The following is a 26,931-nucleotide window of genomic DNA, read 5'->3' as shown; positions in this document are numbered from 1 at the left end:
CAGTTCATTTTTGCCCTTGTTTCCCTTGCCTTTGGCACTGTTTCTAGGAAGAAGTTGCTGTGGCTAAGGTCAAAGAGGTTGCTACCTGTGTTCTCCTCAAATGTTTGATGGATTCCTGTCTCACATTGAGGTCTTTCATCCATTTTGAGTCTATTTTTGTGTGTGGTGTAAGGAAATGGTCCAGTTTCATTCTTCTGCATGTCACTGTCCAATTTTCCCAACACCATTTGTTGAAAAGACTGTCTTTTTTCCATTGGACACTCTTTCCTGCTTTGTTGAAGATTAGTTGACCATAGAGTTGAGGGTCTATTTCTGGGCTCTCTATTCTGTTCCATTGATCTGTGTGTCTCTCTTTGTGCCAGTACCATACTGTCTTGATAATGACAGCTTTGTAATAGAGCTTAAAGTCTGGAATTGTGATGCCACCAATGTTGGCTTTCTTTTTCAACATTCTTCTGGCTATTCAGGGTCTTTTCTGATTCCATACAAATTTTAAAATTATTTGTTTTATTTCTTTGGAAAAAAATGGTGGTATTTTGATAGGGATTGCATTAAACATGTAGATTGCTTTAGGTAGCACAGACATTTTCACAATATTCGTCCTTCTAGTCCATGAGCATGGAACATTTTTCCATTTCTTTGTGTCTTCCTCAATTTCTTTCATGAATACTTTATAGTTTTTTGAGTACAGATTCTTTGCCTCTTTGGTTAGGTTTATTCCTATGTATCTTATGGTTTTGGGTGCAATTGTATCTTATTTATTAACTTTGGCCAGACTCATACATGATCAGTTCCTGGTTCTGGCCTAATTAGCATACATGGAAGATGGGAATTATCAAGTCACACTCACTATTCAAAAGTAAAGAGAGGGGCGCTGGGTGGCACAGCTGGTAAGGCGTCCAACTCTTGGTTTTGACTCAGGTCCTGATCTCGGGGTCCTGGGATTGAGCCCCATGTCAGGCTCTCTGCTCAGCACAGAGTGCACTTCAGATTCTCTCTCTCTCCATTTGCCCCTCTGGCTCGTGCTCTGTCTCTCTCAAAATAATAAATCTTAAAAAGACACCCAAAATGACAAGAGAGTTGGTGGATCAGTTTAAATCATCAGCAGTGGTGGAACAGCTTCACTTATGTGCTTGCAGAGAAGTCTTGTTTTATATAAAAATATGGTAATATTATAAAAATAATTATATTCATGGAGTGCCTGGGTGGTTCAGTGGGTTAAGCCTCTGCCTTCAGCTCAGGCCCTGATCCCCGGGTCCTGGGATCGAGCTCTCTGCTCAGCAGATCTCTGTCTGTCAAATAAATAAATAAAATCTTAAAAAAAATAATTATACTCAGAAAGATGAGATGTCACATAAATCTGTTGTCTGGATGGGGAAAGACCAATTGGTGAATAAGCTTGGAAGTTCAATTGAAGAAATGTACTATAGAGAGGTAGAGAGATATAAAATAAATACACTTAAAATTTTTAATTTTTCTTTTACTGATTACAACTTTTATTTAATGTTTATAGTGTGCCTAACTTTGTTGTAGATGCTAAGATACAGGCTTGTAAATCAGAAATTCTCAGATATTTAGACATTCCTCTATTGACTTTTGGTGTTCTATGAAGGAGATGGTAGAGGCTACTCAGATTTTTGTTCCTTTGTAGGTAAACTCTTCTTTTCTGCCTGTATCTTTGTTTGTTTGTTTGTTTGTTTTCTTTTTTAAGTTAAGATATTCTACTAGGGTACTTCTAGGCATAGTTGTTGTTGTCATTGTTTTTTCCAATAGTTTTCTCAGAAACAAAGTGAATCCTCTCAATTTAGAGGAGTAAATATGTTTGATCTTTTTTTTTTTTTTCCCACCAGCTCAGGAATAATTTTTCAATGGTATGTTTGCTTATTATTTCAGTTCAGAAATGCCAGTTATTTGTAGAATTGGATTTGTATTCTTTGTCCTCCCTATCAATCAATATGCTTTGTTTTCATCTTGGTCTTTTTTCTTTTGTGTTTGGAGCACATCTCACATGTATGTGCTAAAATACTAATTAGATTTCTTCTGTACTTCTATTGCTTCTCATATAGAATTTAAATCTTTACTATTATTATATATTTGAATTCCCTTCCAGTTTTTTCTTATCCAGTTTCTTTTTTACTCTCAGCTGTTGTTTCCCACCTCATCTCTTGCTTTTAGAGGCTGTGTTTTTCTTTTCCGTTTGTCTTTTTCAGTTGGGAATGTAAAGTAGATAATTTCCAAGTTTTTCTCCTGATTCCCAGGGTAAGCCCACTACAGAAGCAAGCTTTCTCTCTTCCTCTATATGGCGGTGTTCGTCTTTCTTATGGTTGAAGAGCATCGTCTTGGTCCCACACTGTTACTGATGTTTTTGATTTTCTTAAAAATTGACGGCAGAGGGACTTGGGTAGGGATAGTATTGTTCACGCTTGTCAGAGTGAGCAAGCCCTCTGCATCACTCTCACTACCTCTAGGTGCTGAAGGACTCTTCCATCTACATGTGAGGTAGGAGAGCGAGTGTTGGAAAGATACAACTAGATTTCTGAATGATAAATCTTTCTGTACTCAGAAGAGGTCTTCCTTTGCTATTGTTTAATTTTTCAGCCCTGTGTCTATAACAAGGGGGACTGTTTCTGTGTGATTTGAAAAAGTTTATAGTTTTTCCAGTTTTTGCAGGGAAAGTGGTAGTGGTGAGACTGTAATCCTCTGAGGGCTCATTCTGTTCCCGCGCCTCCTGTTGCTGACTTCACAGAGTAGTATGCATTGCTCCTCTTGGCTTCACCTTCCACTTCTGGCCATGAACATTTTATTATTGAGAGAGAACTGCCTTGAAAGAGAATTAGCAATGGAAGCCAGTAGTGGAGGGGTTACCTCAGGGTCTTTTTTTTCTTTTTTGAAGGAGATGTAGAATGGAGTAGAGTGAGATGCCTTTTTAGGCTCTTCCTAACTGGACCTCCTGCTGCAGAGGCTGTAACAAGCATCCAGCTACCAATTAACATTTTTCAGTTCCAGTCTGGGTATAATGTTGTATCCTGTTTAAACTTTATTTTGGGATATATATTTCACTGGGAAAGCAAGGAGGAAAGCAAAGTGCTGAGCTTTCTAGTTAGTTGCTGCTGAGACTGAGCCAAACTTTCTCCCTTTTGCTGCTTCCCTGTGCTATTTATTGAATTACTGGGTCTATCCCTGCTGTGCCCCATCCAGGCTGTCAAATGCCTTGAAATCCAGGTCACTTACTAGCCCTATCAAAACAACCCATCTTTTGTCTCAATTTCCTAGCATGATCCTTCCTCAAAAGTATGCCATGCTAATTACAAATATTTGTTTGGGGGATTTCAGAATCAGGTAATCTCTCTGGCCTGGGCCTTAGGTTCCACGTTTGAATTTGTACCCTGGCTCCTTCTTTGCTCTCTGAAATTTGAGGACCACTGCCCAAGGACCCCGTTAGGTAAGTGATTATCTAAATGAATTCAAGCCAAATTCTCATAAAGGGATTGGGTTCAGTTTATGTCCTTAGCTAGTAATTGCATGTTTTTGTTTGTTTTCTTAGGAAAGAGTCTAAATCTAAATTTATCATAGTGTGGAATTGTTACAGGGAGGGGGAAAAAGCAGAGGAAATTGCCTACTTTTATCGTTAAAAACTGGCTTTAATGTTTAGAAGTATTCATAGTATATTCAGTGGTATGCACATTTTAAGTGATCATAAGTTCTGGGAAGATTTATATTTCTTTAAGTGTTTTAGTTTCACTGTGGTTCTGATGTACATTGATTTATAGGTTCATCAAAGGAAATGTCTCTGACCAAAAATAAAATCAAATAGAATTAAATTAAATTAAATTAAATAAACACAAAGAATCAGTTTCTCACACATTAGATTAAAAATTTATAAAGTGGAGAATGGTAGTGAAAAAAATTTTTTTAACTAAAAAGGAGACTGAACAATGATTATACACAGTATTAGAATTTACTGGGGTTATTTTCTGAAAACATAATTAGTAGCAGCAGAATAAGCTTTACACTGTATAGTCTTAGGGCTAACCTCTAGTTTAGAAAGACTACCTTCACTTGGTGGGAAGAAAAATTATTCTGCCTTCCCAATCTTTAGCCTCTGCTGAAGCAGTTAAAAAAAGGTTTGATTGTTTGAGCTAAAAAAATAAATAAATAAAAATAAAATCAAATAGCTTTCCAGCAGGAGTAAGACTCAAGCAAAACAGATGCATTAACAACTTATATTTTATGTCATGAAAGAGCTCAAACTCATTTCTAACTTTTACTTATAATAAGAAATGAGAAGTTCATTGTTTAGGATGAGATGAGAATTGTAACTAGTCTTTCTATTGAAAGTTCACTTGTGTTCTGTTTTCATCTCTAGTGTAAATTTAAGATACCTTAAATCTGGAAATGGAAACAGGTCTAAGGAGTTTTACATTTGCAAAATAAAGTTTTGCCATTTTTGCTTAAACTGCAGTTGTGATTATTTCCATTTTTAAAAAAAGATTTCATTTATGAGCCAGTGAGAGAGAGCACAAGCAGGGGGAGGGATAGAGGGAGATAGAGAAGCAGGCTCCTCACTAAGCAGGGGGCCCAATGCAGGGCTCCATCCCAGGACCCTGGGATTATGACCTGAGCTGAAGACAGATGTTTAACTGACTGAGCCACTCAGGCACCCCAAGTTATTTTCATTTTTGACCATAATTTCAGCCATCTCATAGTAGAAAGTTCTAATACTCTAATTTCTGCCTCTACTAGTCTATATATTTGGTAGAAGATCAGAGTGTTATATATTGTATTATATATTGAAAAGTACATATGAAAATGTTGATTGTATTATATTTTCATTTTTAATGAGTTGAAATATTCTTACTTGAGCAAAGAGACAATAATTATTCAGTGGTATTTCATTATGGCATATTACGATGATTCAAGTTGAGATGGATAGCATTTTAATATAATATAGTTCCTAATTTTGTAATCAAGCTGTAAGTGTTTATATTATTATATGTAATATCCTTCAGCAAAGCCCAGTCTTTAGATAATTTTGTAAGTATTCAACCAAATATTAATTAGTGCTTTGATGTGCTGTCATCTTGTTAGTGGTACAGTGCTGTTAATTAGATAAACTATGGCTATTGAGTGAAATTTTATGTTTTGACTAACATTTTGAATAGTTCAGTAAACCTCAAGTAACTGGGGGGGCTTCAGGAATGGAATATTTTTACTTTAGTTCAGTTTTGTTGTTAAGTAAGGGTTTGTTTGAAATTTATAAAATATGCCAAAATGTATTAGTTTTTTTTTAATGTATTAAATTCAGTTTTCAGTTGACTTAGTATGTCTCAATATATGTCAGGGTCACTGTATCATTAGAAAAACTAATTTTCTGACTGCTTTGTTTTGGTCTTCCTAGTCTACTTCTGTATCCTCCCCCTGAGTGATCAAGTGTGCTCTGTTATCTATAATGTTGATTTAAATCAATATGTCCGGCCCAGATTTCTCTTTCTTTCTGAGTTCCAAATCCATCTCAAAACGTCCGCTAGATTCTCCTCACATGGGTATTGCATAGGTATTTCAAACTCAAAATCAGTGTGATTGAATTAAGTCCATCTCACTCCCCAAACCTGTTCTTGCTCAGTGTACCACCACCTACAGTAAAGAGCAGGGAATCTTCCTTGAATCTTTTCTCCCACAGATCCCTCACCTACCAAGATCCACCAGTTGTCATGAGTATACTATCAAAATACCTTTTGAATCCTCCCCCTTTCTACCCTACTTCCAGTCTTTGGCTCTGTTTGGAATTATTTTGTCTTTCCTGTATTACTGCAAGACTTTTAATAGGTGTTCATCTAGTCAGGCAAGAACTGCAGTCTCGACCAGAAGCCAGAATGCAAATACCAGTTTACTCCCACAGTCAAAACCCTTTTGAGCCCTCAAGCTAGCACGCTCTCCTTCCTCAATAACCCTCCTCTACTGCTGTATTTCAGTCAAGCAAGAGTTCTTTAATTACCGGACCCTCCCTTTTATTCAGATTTTTGGACATTCTATTCCTTTGCCTCCTTCCTTTGCTTAGTTAACTTCTGTTCTTCCTTTTAATGTCTTCTTAGATGTCACTTTCTTGTGTGTGCACTGAAGCACCTTAACCAGGATTTCGTGTATAACCTGGAGATACTTTAATATACCTGAAATGTTTGAGAAGACTGCCTCAGTAGAAGCCCCTGCATTTTATTGTCTCTTATGTACTCAGAATTCCTGTACGTGGTGCTTTCCTTTCCCAAACCTGTTCTCCCACTGTTCTCCTACCCTCTCAGATTTTCCGTTATGATCTCTGGAGCACACATCCCTAGTAAACAAACTTATCTTGATCCTTAACGCGTTATTGTCTTTACTACATTCTGTGGAGTAAGTTAAGTGTTCCCAGAAAAAGAATTTTATGGTCAAAAGGGTCAGGAAACCCTGAGTTAAGTTTTCCCATCACAATGTATATTGTGAATCTCCACGGTGGGGGTAGTGAGTGGATATATACCATGGATCAGTTTCCACACTTCCATCTCTCATGGTGTTAACATCTTCACAGGTCACTGCTTCCACTAACTAGTTTTAAAGGAAATTTGGCTTTGAAACAAGAAACAACAAACAAAAACTGAAACTGTTTGAGTGGAAGCTGCTCCTTCCTCCAACCTATGAATTGTAGGGTCTGGAGATGACTGGTAGCCCCTACTTCCCCAGAGCAAATTTTAGGTCACTGCTTCTTTAGCTTCATGTAAATATCCCAACTCTTTTAGGGCTTCTTTGAAAATCTTTTGAGGAATTTTATATCCTATGAAATTCAGCTCTACCCAATATAGCGAGCTAGGTCTTTTTCTCACATATTCGCTGGTAGTGTCACATATCCCTTTTTACTGGTAGTGGCTCCTTTTTGCACCATCTTGAGAAGGAATCCAAGGCTGTGTTTTGGCTCATCAGGATCACCTGTATTAGTTTATTAGTGATTATTCTTGATGGATTTAGCATTATACACCATCTCATACCATTTGTCTCTTGTCATTTACAAATCGCTCATTTGATCTTCCATCTTTCTTCAAGAGCTCCCCACCCCCCCCAACTCTCCAGATAATTCTAAGTGACTTCAGCATCCATATGAAAAGCAGCAAATATAAGCTTCATATTTTTCTAAACCTCTGAGCTCCAGCGACCTGTATCTGTAAGTTACTTTATATCCTTGCTGAGACCTCCTGAAGTTTTAAAGTCTCAATGTCTTCTGGTTTTCCTTTTCCTTCCTTTCACTATGGTAGTTCTTAGCCATTTTTAGTATCTGATATTCTTTGATACTACCGTGTTTTCCCAGCCCCTTCAATCTTCTCTTGGTATTTTTACTTTCCTGCCTCATCTGGAACTATGAGCTTATTCTCACTAGCATATTTTATTTCTTCTTCTACCTTTATCCTTCCACTGAATCAACGCGGCAAAACCTCAACTTTGCACGTGTGCTCAGTGCAGCTCCCTGCTGGTTCCTGTACCTGGGGAGCTGAGCATTGCTAATGGTAATCACAGCACCCTTCCTTCTTGTGTGGCATGTAAGTCTCCCATCAAAATTTTATTACTCTTCAGTATTGTACCTTTGAAGCTTTACCTCTGCCATTCTGCTCCAATAGAGAGCAGACAAGTTTAACTTGCATGTGACTAGAGAATATCTGCCTACACTTCCTGCATCATGTTTGTGAGATCAGACTTGGAGTTCTCTGCACCCTCACTTGCCTTTGTTCATACCATTCTCCCTGCTTGGACTACTGTTCTCACCCTTGTGCTTTACCCAATGACAGTCTGCACTACACAAACTCTTATATAACTTCAAGATTCATCTTCATGCCCCACCCCACACACCCTCCCACACTATCCCCTTTTGGTAAGGGACTCAATCATTTGTATATACTTTAAACATAAATGCTGTTTTCCATTGCTGTAAGGATTGAGAGTTGATCAAGTCACTGAAAAAGTTCATTAAAGCTAGAGTTAAAAAAAAATACATGTAGACATGAAACATTTTATTTAAGCTTAGAACAGAAATACATTCCTGTCAATTGTCTCATGTATGACCGAGGGATTTTCTTTGAGTATGTATACTTGAATGGAATTCATTGTTCCTTCATGAATATACTGAACGCAGAATGCATCCTCTAGATTTCTAGTTTGCATTTAAAAGAAAGAACTTAAGCTATTTATGTAGCAATGTGAGCACAGGATCCTAGATTTGTATGGTTTTTTCCCCCACCAGTCTTTTCAGTTGCATTGTCCATACCTACTTCAATAAGTAGGTATTTTTTCTTATGGGGACTTACCTTTATAAAGTCTTTCTAAGGCATTAAATCATAAAAATAGCAGTTATTTTTCTTTTTTACTTGCATTTTATGGATTTGGTTTGTGTAGCATTTAATTAAAGCATGTATTTATAATATACAAATGTGGTTTGTGAATATAAACTCAACTGATGGTAGCAAGGTGCTCATGATCAGCATGTTGTAGACATCAGTATTTACCAAGGGAATGGATAGTTGTCAGTTAACTTGGCAAGTTGATTGACTGGAGGTTGGTTAAGAGAGTTTCTACTATAATGATTTTTATTGCTTATTTCCCTTCCCTCCTTCATTGTGAGCTCTTATAAGGCAAGGAATATATATATATATATATATATATATATATATATATATATACACACACACACACACACACATATATATATATTTTCATTTTGTATATCTAACCTTCACCTATGCATAGTACCTACTGTAGATATTCAGTCTGTGTTTCTTGGCTGAATGAGCACATTCTTCTCTAGGTCATACTAAATTTGAATAATCAGAAAGAACGCTGTACTAAGAATCAGCTAGTATAGACAGATCACTTGGCCTTAGAGCCACATTGGGGTTTGAATCCTTTCTCATTTGCATTTCTTGAGCAGATTTCTTTCTCTTATTCTTTTGGGGAATGGGGGTAACAACAGTCTTTGGGTTGTGTGAGGATTAAATGGAGATGTAAAGTGTTTAACGTAGTGCTTGACACAGTAAGCAATCAACAAGTGGTAATTTTCCTGATGATGCTCAGTACCAGTGAGGAAAATCTAGGAATTCAGTTGGTCTAACTTTTTCATCAAAGGTCTTGAACTATATAATTTAACAATTTCCTTCTAGCTATAAATTTCTCTTATTATAAACAATGGTTCATGTTTTAGATAGATTTTTGTAAGAAAGTTGTGGCTATTCCTTGACTTGTTACATTTGTAGGTTTGATAAAGTGGGTCATTACTTAGGTGATCATAACCTTACACCTTGAAAAACAAAACTTTCAGGCTTGAGAACATTATTGGTTAGTGAACTGAACTCTCTAATAAAGTGTGAAGAACAGAAGAACAGCTCAGCTTTACTAAGCACTACTACACTCTCTATGTAAGAGCTAAGTAAGGTAGAAAGTAGAGAAGGAAGCTCTGATGAGATTGTTTAGAAGCACTAGCTTAGAAGAAGTGAGATAAAATTAAGCTCTTGAAACTAAATTTATGGACAGATTTAACTTTTTGAACCATAGATGTGTATTTGTTATAAATTTAGGTTTTAAGTTTTCATGTTGACCACATTTTCTTTCTGATTAAAAAATGGGGATAGGGTAAAACGGATGGAAACATAGTGCTTTTTTGGAATGACTCTGAGGATATTTCTCATTCTATGTCTCAAATTTTGGTTTGTTTAAAGAAGTAAGTGATGTAGCAGAATTCCTTTTAGCATTCATTCTACAGCTCATACTTATACTTAGTTTTTATATTACAGTTATCATTTAGTATGGAAGAAAATGAGTTCTTTGGAGAAAAAACATTCCAGCACTTTTGTGCAGAATTCATTAAACATTCACAGCAGATAAGTGATGGTTGGGAATGGAGAACTTCGAAGGTAAGAACAGAAACTTTTATTTTCTATTTTAATAAAGTGTTTTTTTTTTTTCCTTCGGCTGTATAAAGCCTCAGTAATTTAAACTAATATATGAAAGCTAGTTTGATTTAGTAAAAGGCTTAAATTGAAGACTGTTTTAAAACAGATGTCCATTTTATTGTTTCAACTATATATACTCATTATAATTGGGCTAATGAAGTATTATCTAGAAAGGTCCTTAGGTGACCTCCTTTAATTTAATAGATAAGAATGCTTAGCATATTAATTATCTGAATGTAAACAGATGCTTCTGTGGTGCTTCAAACCATTTATTTACACTATTTATTTTCTTAGGAAAGTGCTTTTGTCTGGAGAGTGGAAAGATAATCCTGAAACCAAACCAGAGTCAAACAATCACAGAGTCTGAAATATTGAGGAATGAATTAATTGGAAATTCTTAATGATGTAAACACATTACAAAGCATTCTTTCTTTGGTTCTATTCAGTAATAATGATGTAAAAGGTCTATGGACTCATCTATTTCTACACGTTATACTTAGTATGGATTATACTTAGTAAGGTTTCTCTGCCAAAAGCTCCTTGAGATAATTTTCTGATAGGATAAATTTTCTCTACTTGATTTTTTAATCTGATACCTAAAAAAAGTGGTGATTCCCCGTTTTTGTGATTATTGGCTCTGTTTGCTATATGAACTCTGAGAAATGTGAATACTTTAGAGCTGATTCCTATGATTCAGAAGTAGGCCAGGGAAATGCAGTTTTTGACCCGATCCACAGTGTCACCAGAGAGAGAAGCCGTGATTTCCCTTTGGGTCAGGTGCCAGTTAAGCTTTCATGGGGTGGGAGTGGGGGAATATCACGAGAGACTCCAGCCCCACTCTTTAAGTTAGTGACTGCACAGTTGATTAGGCATCTCCTGCTCTGGGATAACATGATTTTATTATTAGTACCTTTTATTAATCTTTTTTCTGAGTGTTTTATAATTTTGATTGCTATTGTGTTGAGTGTTTATTCATCTTTATTCATCTTTTCTTTTCTTCATCCTGACTTTATTTATTTATAATCAGAGATAGAGAGCACACAAGGAGAGGGAGTGACAGACAGAGGGAGAAGCAGGCTCCCTATTGAGCAGGGAGACCGTTGTGGGACTTGATCCCAGGACCTTAGAGTCCTAACCTGAGCTGAAGTTAGCCGCTTAACCGGCTGAGCCACCCAGGTGTCCCCATCCTGACTTTAATATCATGTTTCTGATATATGATTTTTTAAAAATTTGGCTGTTTATTCATTGGATAAATGTAGGTTTCTGATCCTGTTTGATCTGTAATAATTTGTATGATTATTCCTGAGAAACTTTTCCTTTCCTTTCCACAAATTTTTTTTAATAAGTTTTAAAAAAGAAATTTTCTTTCTTTTTTTTTTGTTTTGTCTGCTTTGTTTATTATTCTTCTTCTTATTATTATTTTTAAATTAAATTTATTTATTTTCAGCGTAACAGTATTCATTATTTTTTCACCACACCCAGTGCTCCATGCAATCCGTGCCCTCTATAATACCCACCACCTGGTACCCCAACCTCCCACCCCCCCCCGCTACTTCAAACCCCTCAGATTGTTTTTCAGACTCCATAGTCTCTCATGATTCACCTCCCCTAGAATTAGAATAATAGATGTTCCAGCTACTATTTCAGTGACCTGGTAGAATGTGGGAGGAAAAGTTTAGGGAGGGAGATGGGACTGTGTGTGTGTACCTGTGCATGAGCGCATGTCCACGCATGTGCACACACACACACACACACACACACACGTTTGTTGGGGAATGCTGGGAAGGGTCTCCAGGAGGGAGATTCATGATAATATTATATCTGTTAGAAATGTGTTCTGTGAATTTGTTGAAACTAGTGTGCCAAGAACTAGTTTCCAGGATTTGCTTTTATTCTTGTCTGTCCTCTGCTTCAGGGGTGGGGTATGGCTGTCATTGGCTTCTTGTTCATTGCTATTGCCTGCTCAGTTAGGAAAGTTACCTACCCTTCAGAGTTAGAATTGCACCTCTAATTAAGGGCAGGTTTTTTTTGTTGTTTGTTTTTTAATGTGGAGGTGAGCCCATAGATAGTACCAAAACAAAACAGAACACTGTTTAGAGAAAATCTTTGTAACCTTAGGGCAAGGACTACAGACTCAAAAGCCCTGGAGTCCAGGGATTTGTAACATAAATGGATCAAGCTGCCAGGTACAAGACAATCTGGACCCTGAGTCCTAAGGCCTGTGCCCAGCAGAGTGTTTGTCCTCTTGCCAGGTTGGGAATGTGACACAGGGGTTACCAGACCTTTCAAGAAAAGTAAATTTACAGATATTGGCAACTACTTAGAAAACTTTTCAGAAATAGGACTAAACCCAACATGCTACTGATGAATAATATGTGGGATATGTGTGGTGATTTACATTCTGTTGTTGGGTATGTGTGTGGTACGATTGTGGTTTTTACCCTGCCCTACTTCAGTGCATGTTGCTGATCTGAATTAGTAAAGGGGGCTCTCGGCAAAGCAGATACCTCTCTTGTGAATTTTGGTTGGTTAGTATTTTTGCGACTTAATATCTGCAGTGCTGTCCCACTTTTTTTTTTTTTTTTTTAAAGATTTATTTGTTTATTTGACAGACATTGATCTCAGGTAGGCAGAGAGGCAGGCAGAGAGAGAGGAGGAAGCAGGCTCCCTGCGGAGCAGAGAGCCCGATGTGGGGCTCGATCCCAGGACCCTGGGATCACGACCTGAGCCAAAGGCAGAGGCTTTAACCCACTGAGCCACCCAGGCACCCCCTGTCCCACTTTTATGAAGGAAATTCTGAATCACTCCCTTGGTTTTTTTCCTTCAAACCTTCATTCAGTCTTTATCTCAGTCTTTTCTGGGACTGTTTGGCGAGAATACTTATACTGTTGTTTTACTTTATAGGCTCCAGAAATTTGTTTTTATTTAATCAAAGAAATAGTAGTCTTGAGGTAAAATTGGGAAACAAGCTGTGCGTGAGGCCGATGAACCCTCGCTACAGTCAAGAGGGTGATCATACCCATTACCCCCAAGAGGTTGCTTTTATACCTTTATAATGCCTCCCTCTGCCCCTGAAAGTTATCTATTATTTTTTTTTTTCTGACAGTTATTTTTAAAAAGGATCTTATTTATCCCTTTATATAGCGCCTCCTTTAAAGAGTACTCAGACCTTCAGGTTTGTTTATAAATACCTCTCAGGAAGGTGGCATACTCTTGTTGAAGGCCATTGTTTAACATAATGGTCTTTTAGATATTAAAGATATTCGTTAAGAGCATGGACTTCAGAGTTAGACATGGCTACAAATCCTTGCTCTACCATTTACAAGCTGGATTTTGGACAAATTTCTTAAAGTTTCTAAACTTCATTTTTTTTTTAACCTATAAAATAGGAATAAAAATAATACCCACCATATAGTATGGTAGTTGTGTAGATTAAATGGGATTTATATTCAAAGAGTTTAGCACAGTCTCTGGCATATGGAAAGCCATATTATGGTTATGATTTTTAGCTGGTTGTTTGAAATTTTTCAGTCTTTTATTTTAGAAATAATGCTATAAATGAAATTGTAGTTAAATTTTCAGAAAACTCTATAAAAATCTATTTACCACCGAATATACAGTGCTGGTCTTTAGTGTTTTATTCTGAGTCCTCCAGGATGAGAGGAAGAGCAAAAGATGGCAAACAACAACGAATGCATGCAATGAAGGCATTTTTTCCCCCAGATTTTATTTATTGATTTTAGAGAGAGTGAGTGCATGCGCGCACACTCCTGCATACTCAAATCCAGGGTGGGATCGGTGGGGAGGGGCAGAGGGAGAAGGAGAAGCAGGCTTCCTGCTGAGCAGGGCACCTGACCTGGGGCTTGATCCCAGGACCCTGAGATCAGGACCTGAACAGCCCCTTAACTGACTGAGACATCCATTTCAGCCACCTCTGAAATACAATATTTAGAGAGACACACACACACAGAGAGAGAGAGAATGAACAAACACAGGGGAGAGTGGAATAGAAGAGTCTCCAAACCTAACATACTGAATATTTTTGTTTTGAAATTATTAAGCAAAAGGAAAGAAATAAGCATTTATCTTACCTTTACTGTATTTTTTGTATTTCATGTTAACTAAATAGACTAATTTGATAAGGAAACTTTTCCCCCCAAAATTCCATCTGATAAATGTAGAAAGGATGGTAGAATTAGAAAATCACTACTTTTCAGTCCATAATGAAATGAATTAGGTGGCAGTAATCAGTGGATGAAATTATTAGGTGAAGGGTTAATGGGGAATTTACAAAGGAGGGATTGAACTATCATCACCTGAACCCTAGTGATTAATCATGGCATTACTATGGCATTACTAAAAATAGTACATCCAGATATTGTATACTTGCTGAAGTTTTATAATATGAATCGCAGAGCACAATCCATGAAATATTCTTGCCCAAAATATTGAACCTGAATAGAATCAATTAAGGAAGTCAAGTGATGGAGAACCAAGTTAATTGACACCACAGGAAACAAATAGAGAAATAAAGAAATCTAAAGGACAACTGACTCAATTTCCTTAAAAAGTTAATGGTTCGGTAAAGAAGTGAGGAGAGGATTGCATCTCTAACTATCTGGTATTGAAGACCGAGCTTGTTTTGTTTTCAAAGTATCCTTTTTGGGGGGTGCTTAGGTGGCTCGGTCAGTTGAGCATCCGACTCTCTCCGCTCAGGTCATGATCTCAGGGTCATGAGATTGAATCCCATGTTGGGCACCATGCTGAGCATGGAGCCTCCTTTACATTCTCTCCTTCCCTCTCCCTCTGCTTTTGCCCCTCACACAACTCTCTTAAAAAAAAAAAAAAAAATCCTTTCTGGGCATCGACCAGTAGGTGGTCCTCATGTGCAGCCCAGGTCATATGTGAATTACCATGGAGGGGTGAGGACCACCAACCTGGTTCAGGGTGGTAGGTCCACTGACCATGCACTTGGATGTTTCGACAGTGTCAGCTTGCTATGAAAGTATCTAAATCCTTACTTTTCCGTTTTGACTTTATCTTACCTGAATTTATGTTATTGACCTATAACAAAAAAAGTTTGAGCACCGGTAACAGTTTCTGGATTGACAGCAATTAGTTCTTGAGCTGACAACAGTTCAGACCATATTTTAAGCAGCACTACTCTAGATTAAAAGAAGTTCAAGAGACATATCCTAATGTAACTTGTGAACCTTATTTGGAGCCCAAGTCAAACAAATCAACTATAAAAGGACCTTTTGAAACACAATTAGGGATATTTGATTATGGAGTAAAGTATAAGATGACACCTATTTAGCTTAACAAAATAAAAGACAAATCAGGGGTAGAAGAAGCAAATCTGGCAAAATCTTGTTATGTATTGACTATGGGTGATGTGTGTATAGGTTTGAATTTGGTACTTTTCTCTTTACTTTGATGTATGTTACATATATGCTTCCTTTTCTTCTGTCCTGTCATAATTTACACTTTATTGTAAACTTTATTAACAATTGCAAATGTTTTTAGCTTTATTTTAGATTTATATCTACTTTGGTGATTTGTGCAGAGTTTAAAACTTCAGGGCAACTTGCCTTCTAAATTTTTTGTTTTTACCTACTGGTTATGAATACATTAGTTTAGGACCTCGGTTCTGTGATTTGACCTTTCATAGGTTATTTATAAAATAATTTCCCATGGGTTTTCAACTTTCTTTTCTCACTTTTGTATAGCAAAAATAGGAAGAGAGATACTCAGATACTGTAAACAAAATAGTCTACCAATATTGAAATTAGATTTTACACAGTTAATACTAGATTATTTTGTATGTTATTGTTAAAGAAGAATTAAGAGCCCCCCCATTAGCTCCATCTTTAGTTAAACCTACTTGATTATATTTTGAAATTTACATAACAACACACCAGAAATATTTTGATTACTTTCTTTACAGCTTAGGAAGAGCTGATTGAAAGGGCTTATTTCCTAATTTAGATAGAGTAAAATTTTACAATTTCGTTTTATTCTTAGAAATTTAAGTTGATTTTTTAATTCTTTCCTTTCAGTAGTCTTTCTGGTTAAATGCATGTTGCTTTTCCTAAAAACCCCCTCAACCATTATTCTAATTAAATCTAAAAAATAGATTGTAAAATATTTCAATATTTTACTTTATTCCATCCTTTAACACTATCTTGGTAGAAAACCCAGGTTGCCATTCCCATCAATCCTGCTGCCCTCCTGAATTTCATACTTTGCTTATTTGCACAGCTGTCTTTATTTTAAATGTCTTATAAAAAAATTTTCAAATGTACAAAAGTAAAGAGAATGGTATAATGAATTCACATGTGCCTATCACCTAGCTCCCACAATTATCAACTCACAGCCAGGTACATACTGTTTTAAAGCATCACTAGCGTATATAAAGTGACAAAACATATCTCAAAGAATTAAATTGGGCTTTCTTTTTTCCTGTCTTAAAATTATTGGTACTTCAAGTGCACTCTAAATTTATTTCTCATTATATACTAAAAGTAATGAACGAACTCAGGAAAAGATACAAAGACATATTATTTCTATTTTTTTTTAATTTTTACAATTTTTAAATTTTTAAAATAGTTATAGTTGGGTGCCTGGGTAGCTCAGTTGGCTAATTGTCTTACTTTGGCTCAGGTCATGATCTTGGGGATTCTGGGATGTAGCCTGGCATGGAGCTCCCCACTCAGGGTGTGTGCTTACTGGTTTCCCTCTGCCTCTTCCCCCAATCATGCACACTCTCTCTCAGATAAATAAATAGATAAAATCTTTAAAATTCTGGTAAAATACACATAACAACATGTAATTTATCATCTTAACCATTTTTAAGTGTGCATTTCACTAGAGTTAAGTACATTCTTACTGTGAATACAACCAAGTCCCAGAACTCTTTTCATATTGCAAAATTAAAACTTTGTACTCATTAGAGGCACCTGGGTGGCTCAGTGGGTTAAGCCTCTGCCTTCAGCTCAGGCCATGATCTCAGGGTCCTGGGATGGAGCCCTGCATCAGGCTTTCTGCTCAGCGGGGAGCCTGCTTCCCCTCCCCCCTTACCCCCCCTCCCTCTGCCTACTTGTGATCTCTCTTTCTCTGTCAAATAAATACATAAAAACAAAACAAAACAAAACTCTGTACCCATTAAATACTAACAGGTATTCCCACTGGCCCCTCCTCTCAGCTGCTGGCAATCACCATTCTATTTACTCTCTCTCTCTGAATTTGATTATTCTAGGTATCTCATATAAGTGGAATCATACAGCATTTATCTTTTAGTGACTGGCTTCTTTCACTTAGCTTAATGTCTTCCAAGTTTATCTATTATTTCTATAAATTTTGATTTGGGTTTTATGAAGTAGAGAGCTAAACAGAGAATTGGGATTGAATTTCTGTTAGATGAGGACATCCTGAATTGCATAGCCTCATTCTGTTAAGAGATTTCACTTCTTTTATTTCTAAAGCACACTATTATTAAAGAGGATTAAAAATGCTTTCCTTGTAGATCTGAGAAGACTAGTTCTTGACCATGTCTCAAATTTGCTGATAATATATAAACACAACTAGATATTTCTATCAGAAACATAATCAAATTAAGGAGTAAATAATGGAATTATTTACGGGTATTTTAAGTACCCGTTCGTGTTAGTGATATTTATATATTGAATTGTTGGAATTAATGATTTTTATTTCAAAAATGAAATGTTAAATACCCATTTTTTTATCTACCTAATATGTTTTGATAGGCTTTTGCTAAGCTTAAATGACAATTTTAAGGTTTACTAAAAGAAATAGACGTTTTTCATAGGTTTCTTAGCTATCATGTTTCTTTATGTAGTAACAAATACCTTTGTTAGTTAATACTTAATTTTTGGTTAACTTTTCTTTTTCTTCTAGCTTATTTAAAAATTATATATCACTGTATTAATAATCATTTTTAGGGAAGTTGTGAGCGTGTTACTTCTATTAAATTTTGGCATAATGCTGTATTTGTTTAAGCCATCCACTGTGAGTTAATGAAATATTATTTCTGGGCCCAAATGTCACTAGATAAAGATTAAATATATTGTATTGATATAGTCTCTTGATTAGACTAAAGTAGATTGTTTTTAGTGTATCTTTGGAGATTAGGAGAAAAATGCACTTGGAACAGCATGCTGTGTTTTTCTAATAAACATTGAATCATAGTCAGTTACACTAGATTTTTCATTCATAATTTATTGTGTGTTATGATATGATTTGTCACTTAAGCATATGCAAATCTTAAGCAATCATTTCAACAAGAGTAGGTTATATCACTTGTGAGTTAAATATTTTTGAGCATCACTTTTAAAGATCATCAAGAGTATAAGAGAACGAAAAGCTATAATACTTCACAAATTTATAAATTAAAATTTAAATAGCGATAGTAATTTTGCACGCTTAACAATTAAAAGCACATTCTTGGCTAACAGTGATGTTTGGGTTTCCTGGGCAGGGTGACAGGCTTTATTTCAAAAAGCCTTGTGTAGAGTTATCTTTACAGTGGTGAGTTTATGAAGCCCAGGATCATCTTACCCTTAAGTTCTAAAGTTTATATATATAGAGAGAGAGAGAAAGAGGAGAGAGAGAGAAGAGAGAGAGAGAGAAAGAGGGGATAGAGAGAGAGACATAGAGAGAGAGAGAGACAGAGAATATATAGAGTCTAATTTATTAATTTATAACAAATAAAATTGTCAAGTGAACTGGAATGCTGCTGTCATGATGATTCATTTTTGCTTTGTAGATGGGCCAAACAATTGTATGAACACAAAATAAGTACAGATTCTCATGTGTAGTCGTAATACTGAGATATTTAATGACATAATCTGAGAGTGGCATACCTCTTGCTCTGTAATAGGGGTAGTCTTACCATTGAGGAGAAATTGCAATTTTAGGTTTATAGGGTAAGAATCTCTTGCTTGAACTGTCCAGTGGACACTGCCAATGTTTCCTTCACTGATCTCTCTCTCTCTCTTTTTAAATTTTAATGACTGGCCAGTCTCTCTTTTGGTTGCTATCAGATTACAGTCAAATCTTGCTGGCTGGGGAGCCAGTCTCTCTCATTAAATAATTCACCTATGTGCTCTACCTATTATGGATTATTTTTAACTTGAAACTTGAGCTTGAAAAATGCTTATTTCCAAAGCCTTGGGAAAGGCCTTCAACTACAGACAATATTATTATAATCATGGATATTTGTAAAAACATAGGGAAAAATTATCAAAAATCATACTACCCTAGTATAGTTATAGTTGTTTTGATGAATTTCCCTCATATGTCTATTTCCAATTGGTATTTTTAATGAGTATTATTTTAAAATTTATAAATTTGGAGTACAATTACATATCTGTAACATTGTCTTACCTTTTAGGAAAACAAGTTTTCACTTTATTTTTTAAATTTAATCTTTTTTTTTTTTTTTTTTTTTTTTTTTTTAAAGAGAGGGAGAGGGGATGCTCAGGCCAGAGGAGCAGAGGGAATCTCAAGGGACAGAGAGAATCTCAAGTGGAATCCATGCCCAGCATGGAGCCCAAAGCAGGGCTCGATCTCACAACCCTGATATCATGACCTGAGACAAAATCAGGAGTTGGTCGGTTAACCGACTAAGCCACCCAGGCACCTCAATAAGTTTTCACTTTGTTAAATTTTATTTCTTTATTTGTCATAGGGGGAGAGAGAGAGAGAGAGAGAGAAGGTGCACAAGCAGGGGGAGTGGCAGGCAGAGGGAGAAGCAGACTCCCCGCTGAGCAAGGAGCCTGATGTGGAACTCCATCCCAGGACCCTGAGATCATGAGCCAAAGGCAGATACTTAACTGACTGAGCCTCCCAGTTGTCCCAAGTTTTCACTTTAAAGATTGATTTTGCTAAAGATTGATTTTGCTAGGTATCTTTTGGAACTGGTTACCTAAATGAACTATCTTCTACCTCTAGGACTTTTAAAAATAATTGTTTGGTGCTTTCCATGTTATCTGACATAGTGAAAATATGGTTTCTTTTGCAATATTTATGGCTTCATTTTGGTCATGTTATTAGTTACCATTTCCAGATAAATGTGTGTGATAGCAACAATCAAATGTATTCTTATTTTACAGCATTCTTTTTACGCTCATGACACTACTGTAAGTATATAGGGCAGTTAAGGCAGTCTTATTTTCTTCATTTTGTGTGAAGATAACTTGAATAAACGATAGACTTTGGCACCAAAATAACAACTGACCTGCCCGAGTTTGGTCTAGAACTGGAGCGAAAACTCAGGTTTCTGGACCACTATGGTCCTGTGTTTAATGACATAAGCAGTCTCACAGTTCAGAATTCTGTGAACCCTGAGCTCAGTGTAATCAAAACTGAGCTCATTGTCTTTCAACCTCTTCATCTGAATTCTTTGTTTTAGTAGGTGTTTCCACCGTCCTTCTGGCTCAGGCCATGAACCTGAAGACTTTTACATTCCACTATCTCCTCAGCACCTACACCTAATGGATGATTCCATCAGTTTATTCCCCCTTTAAACATGTTTCATATTGACTCACCTCTGCCTCCTCCGCTCTCCTTTCTATTGCCTCACAGGGGTTATTCCTGGTCTCTGTGTCTCATCTTGCCCTCTGCCAACTTGCCTTCATCCTAAAATTCCAACCCATTATGCCCTGGTTAAATCCTTCAGTGATTTTTCATGACTTCAGGATGTAACTCTGGCGCCTTAGTTAAGCATACACAGCTCATGCCTAAAAAAGATGTACTCTTTTGAGTCTTGCTTCTTTCTTTCAACATTACATTTATGTATAGCTTCATAGTCTATGGTTGGTCAGAGTTATGTTCCAACACCCAGAGCATGAAGGGTGGAGTAAGATTTCCACCTGCCTGAAGGATCTGTATGTGGGCTGGGAGCACATTCAGAGTTCGGGCAGGCTTCTAGTCTGCCCTGGCTTCTAGTTTCTCCTGTATCCTCTGTGCACGTGCACAGCCCTGTGGTCAGCCAGGACATGAAGAGACCCTGGTTTCCTTAAGACATGCAGGTGGAAGGCAGCCAGGGTTGTTTGCAGAGTTCAAGTCCCTCCGTGGGTCTCTCATTACTAGGATCTTTCTGTTACCTTTCTGTTTATGTTGCTGGTTGGTTGCATGTGCTAACTGGGATGGCTACCTCAGACTTGCTAGTGAGATTGCTTACTTGTACTGAAGACACTGCAGATATGATATCACTGGAGATTTTTTTCCATATTAAATTTAAGCATTGCCTCCTTCAGATAGGCAACCCTAACCCTCATGTTTAGCTAAGATATGCCCCCTTCTCTCTATTTCCGTATAACTGGTACACCATTCTATGTGGTGATTATCTGTATACTTACCTGATTCCCCATAGTAGTCTGAAAGCTTGACTGCTAGCAGTTTGTTTCTGTACCCTCACTTCTATATCCTTGGTGCTTAGCATGATGAACACTCTATACACATTTGTTTAATTGAGTTAAAATCATATAAGCTGCAAGGAGTTCTGCCAGGTTTGTTACTTATATAAATACATGTCATTGTATTTCATTTCATTGTATAATGTATTATTTGAAATAAGTGGGTCATTGAGTAGTGTTTAAAAACCTGTTTGTTTTAGAAGGATTTTTATTAAATAGCAAAATTCTTTTTTAGTGGAATGAACCATTGGATGCAGTATTATGTAATGTCATCAGTGAACCCTAAGTTCATTACTACTAAGCTCATTAGTAAATTATTTGATCTTTAGTAGTTTTTGACAGGATTTATCATTCTGTTCTTGTTACACTTTTACATTTGGTGTTTTCACGTTCTTGGTTTACCTCTTAGATTACTGTTCTCTCCTTTTCAGTCTCCTTTGTTGTTTTTCTTTTCTCTATAACCTCATAATATTAGTGACCATGCTATGTCTTATTCTCTTCTTTTTTTTTCTTTTGTCACTTTATTAAAATACTGAGTTTATTTCACATGTATATTTTTGTCTCCTCACCATTCCATTTGTCTGACCACCACTACTACTGTGTCTTATTATAACATTCCATACATATTTAAAACCAAGCAAAGGGTGGAGTTCCAGCTTTAAAAACTAAACAGGCATTTTAGACAACACATTCTTGGCAATGGAACCTGGACATTTATCAGACATAGAAGAGAAAGTTCTCACTGTGTGTTATAAAAGGGACAGCCAGATATCAACTGTTTCAGAAATGAAATAAGATGGAAAATTTTAACAAACTGTTTAAACTGCTTTCTTGAAGAGACTTCCTCCTCTGCCAGAGACCTTCAGTGGCCTCTTGGTCAGTCATCCGGAAACAATTTTTGACGTGATTGATGAACTTGGCCTCTACTTTGTGAAGAGAACCACTTACTTGCATTTTTGCTTTAATGTCTTCTATAGAACAAGGTCCTTTCGGTGTTTTGGGAGTCTTTTCCTGTGGTTTGAAAGATTTTTTGATCTTGGTGTTGATGGTTTTGACTCTTTTCCATTCTGGTTTGATTTTTGTACATTTTTGGCTGGAGTATCTTGTATAGATTTCTTTACTGGAATCTTTTCTTCAGTTTTCTCATCATCAAAATCATCATCATCATCATCATCTTCTTTATAGTCTTCACTGGCAACAAGTTATATTTTTTTCTTTGGACCCTTCCTACCCCTTCCAGGGGCAGAATGCTTTCCAGATACACTAAGGAGTTTCTTTCTTCTCTTCTTCTGACTCTGCATCTTCCTCCACAGCTACTGAGGGTTGTCCGCTAGTACGCACCGGCCCTGAACCACATTTCAACTGTAAGACCACAGGTGGTGGTATTGCAGAGCCCCGAAAGGAAACCATTGGCTGTACAGACATCTTCAAAGTTGCCAGTGTGACTTCAATTGGACTGCGTTTGTAACTCATTGCGTCCGTTTCAGCTGTGTCCAATTCATCCTTTGCACCAACCCCTTCACTGACCCTTCTTAAAGATAACTGGTGCTCATTTTCATCATTATCCACCTTAAAGGGATAATCTTTGTCAGTCTTCAGGTTCACAACTGAAGGGATAGTTCTTGGGCCTCAGGGGACTCATGTCCATGTTCATTAAATCTTCCATGGTGTAGTGGCATGAACTTAGGTGGGAGAGAAGGCAGACAGAGATCAGTGACTGCTGTTCCACAGGAGAGCCATGCAGGAGGGAATCACACCAGGGACTGTCTGATTCTCTTAGCTATTCTCATGAACCTGGAGGTCATCATTTGAATTGCATCAAATATTAATTACTGCCGAATATATATTCCCTGTCCAGACTTCTCTCTTGAATTCTAGATTCATCAGTTCAACTTCTTACCTGACATTTCTACTTTAATGTCTCCTCTTAGATCCTGAAGTCAACATGTCCAAAATTAAACTCTGAATCTCGCCCCCCCCCCCCCCCCGCAAACTTACTCACCCACTACCACCCAAACTAATCTTCTCTCAAATGATAAGACTCCATCTTCCCAATTGTTCAAGCTACTGGAGTTATCCTTACGTTCTCTATTCCTCTCAGACCCCACATTCAGTCCATTAGGTCATCCTGTTGCTCTACCCTCATATTATCTAGGATCAGACCATTTCTCATCAACTCCCCTTGCTATCACCCTGATGTAAACAACCATCAACTTTCACTAGGATTACCTTCCTATCTGCCTGCTTCCACCCTTGCCTTCTGATGGTTTAACATTACCTTTTAAAATGTGAGTCATGGGGCGCCTGGGTGGCTCAGTGGGTTAGGGCCTCTGCCTTCAGCTCGGATCGTGATCTCAGGGTCCTAGGGTCGAGCCCCACATTGGGCACTCTGCTCAGTGGGGAGCCTTCTTCCTCCTCTCTGCCTCTCTGCCTACTTGTGATCTCTGTCAAATAAATAAATTAAATCTTTTAAAAAAAATGTGAGTCATATTGCATTACTTCTCAACTCTAGGTAAAAGCTGAAACATTTATTTATTTCTAAAAACATTTATTTATTTATTTTAGAGAGAGAGAGATTGCGTGTAAGCCCAAACAGGGGGTAGGGCAGTGGGAGAGGGAGAGAGAGAATCCTCTAGCCGACTCCCCACCAAGGGCAGAGCCCTAAAGTGGGTTTTGATCCCAGGACAATGAGATCATGACCTGAGCAGAAATCAAAAGTCAAATGTTCAACTGACTGAGCCACCCAGGTGCCCCACACAAAAACATTAATAATAGACTATAAACTATGGGACCTGCTCCTTCCTCACCTTTCTTATTACTCTTCTGACTTCACCTCCTATTTCCCTTCCTTTCATTCATCACCACCCAGGCACACTGCTTCCTTGCTGTTCCTCAGACATACTAGAGAAACACTAGTGTTTCTCCACATTCCTTCCTGGGGCCTCTAAATTGTCTGGCCCCTTTGTGTAGACCATTCCTCTTTTAGATATGGCTGACTGCCCACCTCTCACCATGCCCTCCTCTTTCATGTGTTCTCTCAAGACATCACCTTCTTACCACCATTAACAACGTGTTGGGCCGCTTGGTCTCCCTACCTGCCAGCCTCACTCCTGACTTCCCTTATCCTACTTCGTGTTTTCTTTTTCACATACTACTATCCACCTTCCAATGTGCATTATAATTTACTTTTTTAGTATGTTTATTGTTTAATGTCTCTCTTTCCCAGCTTAGTCTATGAGGACAGAGGTCTTTGTTTTCTTTGCTGATATGCCCAATGCACTGAGAATATCACCAAGTATTAAGTAGGCACACAAACAAATATCTGTTAAATGAATGATTACCTGATTTTTTGTAAAAAATAAAAATTCACAGTTTGTCTGAAGAACTTTATTAGGTGAAAAGTTTAATTTGAAAAATTATGAGAAATTTTTAAAAATGCTGATGTTCTTTTATCCCTTAATTGGTGAATTAGGATCCATGAAAACACCATAAAATTTACATAAAAAGTTAATAAGTATCATTCAAATAACCTCTTCAGGGCAGTCTTTTTAATAAAACTGGCATTTCTGTAAAAGTGGGATTTTTCTATAATGATATGCAGAATAGTGGAATTTAATGCATACTTGAGATTTAAAAATAACCATGTAACAGTGTTTTGAGTGGGACCTTTTTATCTTGTTCCAGAATTGCAGCTAAGGCCTTAAGCTGAAGACAAAATACCCTGAGTAACTAATTTTCTATATTTAGATTGCTATGAATAATCTACTAGCCACTGGGACCAGAAACCTGCCTGTAGAGATTGTTCTGAGGAACCATTCCTGAAAAACTGGGATCCCTAACCCCATCCCAATATGAAAGTAGGATTCAGCAGAGGAGAAGTGCAGAATCTGTGATGAGGAATGATTCCTTCCCCTCCCAGAGCCTTCCTTCCTTGTCCAAGGAACCACTTATAAACAGTAGGAATACCCTCAAGTGAGAAGGAGGGTCATTTCTTTTCCTACTTGAACATTTGCTTAGCATTGGACTGGCTGGTCTGCCCTTTTCTGCTGAAACAGGGCTAAATAGAATTGAGAGTGATAGTACAGGGGGAATGTTTAATCTGTTTAATATATTTTCTCCAGAGAGTAGCTAGGCTTGGTCTATTTTTCTGTTGTCCTGCTCAAGCCAGGAGGTAAAGGCTGCTCTGCAGGGGTAGAGGGTATATGGTCACTGCCTATATCAGTAAATGTCCAGGTTTCCCTGCACGATCTTCTGAAGAGTCCATACAATCACCCCACCAGGGAGCTGGCAGCTGTGTGCCTGCCACAAGCAGGGACACTGACAGCTAGTTAGTATCAGCCAGAGAAGCAACAGCAAACAGCAGAGAGGGTACTGTGACTCCAGCCAGTTAAGGAAGGGGATAACTGTCCTTTCTGCTTCCAATTCTCAAGCCATGGGCCCCTGGAAGAAATGGTGAGGGACGGCAGGTTACTCTGAGCAGGACTGTGCTTCATTTCTCCATTCCAAGCTGTAGAGAGTGTGGGTTGAACCAGGGAGAAAAGAGCTTCAAATCGATTTTGAGTCTGAAGGCTTCAAAATAACAACAACAGCAACAACAATAAGAAGAAGATTGAATTTTTTTTTTTAAGATTTTATTTATTTATTTGACAGACAGAGATCACAAGTAGGCAGAGAGGCAGGCAGAGAGAGAGGGAAGCAGACTCCCTGCTGAGCAGAGACCCCCCCCCCCCTGCCTAATGTGGGGCTCGATCCCAGGACCCTGAGACCATGACCAGAGCTGAAAGCAGAGGCTTTAACCCACTGAGCCACGCAGGTGCCCCAGAAGATTGAATTCTAATTGTTTGAAGGATAGAGTTCTAATAACTGAAAGTGCCTAACGAGTTACCATATGGTACTGAGTTGTTTAAGGGTCCTTAATGTATCAGTAAGGTATTGCTGCATAATAAGCCACTTTAAAACTTAGTGGTTTAAAACAACCATTTGTTATTTCTAAGAAGCTTATGCATTAGCTAGACCATTCTGTTGATCTGTGACAGGCTTAACTGATGTCCGCAGGGCTTGTGTATATCTCTACCGTCAACTCATGGTGGGTGGGAGCCGGCTTGTCTAAGATGGCCTTATTTGGGATGATTTGACTTGGTTTCATATTCCAGGAGGCTAGTCTGAGTTTGTTCTTGTGGTGATGGCTGGGGTCCATAAGCAGAAAGTAGAAACACTCAAGCACTCTTTAAAACTTATATTTAAACTTTTCTTGGAGGCCAAACTCAGAGTCATTGTGGGAAGGCACTACCGAAGGGCAAGGATATAGCGAGGCATGAAAAATTGGGGCCATTAATGAGGTCAATCTGCCACACTTAACAGGTGGGAAAGGAGATTCCACACAAGAGAGTTAAGAGCAGTTATTGGGGGGAAAGTTGCGTATTTGTACTCTGAGGAGTAGGAACCCTTTAATCACAGGTTACAATTGATTTGGACTACATGGGTTCCTAAGATAAAGTCTGTTTCTTCTATATGTTCTTTCTGATATATAA

The 26,931-nt window shown here is 37.5% G+C and overlaps 1 protein-coding gene and 1 pseudogene across 8 annotated transcripts in view; one reads left to right on the top strand and one right to left on the bottom strand.

Annotated features, from left to right (window-relative positions):
* The window catches only part of ATG10 (autophagy related 10), a 316,831-nt gene that overhangs the window by 90,037 nt on the left and 199,863 nt on the right, over positions 1-26,931 (top strand). For 5 of the 8 annotated variants that reach the window (XM_032334863.1, XM_032334862.1, XM_032334858.1 and 2 more), the window contains one exon: positions 9,804-9,923. In XM_032334863.1, the coding sequence (XP_032190754.1) occupies positions 9,816-9,923 (108 nt within the window). In that variant the 5' untranslated portion in view covers positions 9,804-9,815. Of the gene's footprint in view, positions 1-1,698; positions 1,872-3,333; positions 3,443-9,803; positions 9,924-26,931 lie in introns of those variants that run through there. The other 3 variants (XM_032334860.1, XM_032334861.1, XM_032334859.1) reach the window with 3 other exon arrangements.
* Positions 22,165-23,066, bottom strand: LOC116585479 (annotated as a pseudogene).

This window comes from Mustela erminea, chromosome 3, assembly GCF_009829155.1.
Source record: "Mustela erminea isolate mMusErm1 chromosome 3, mMusErm1.Pri, whole genome shotgun sequence".
Lineage (NCBI taxonomy): Eukaryota > Metazoa > Chordata > Mammalia > Carnivora > Mustelidae > Mustela > Mustela erminea.
This window is presented reverse-complemented; position numbering and strand designations above follow the sequence as displayed.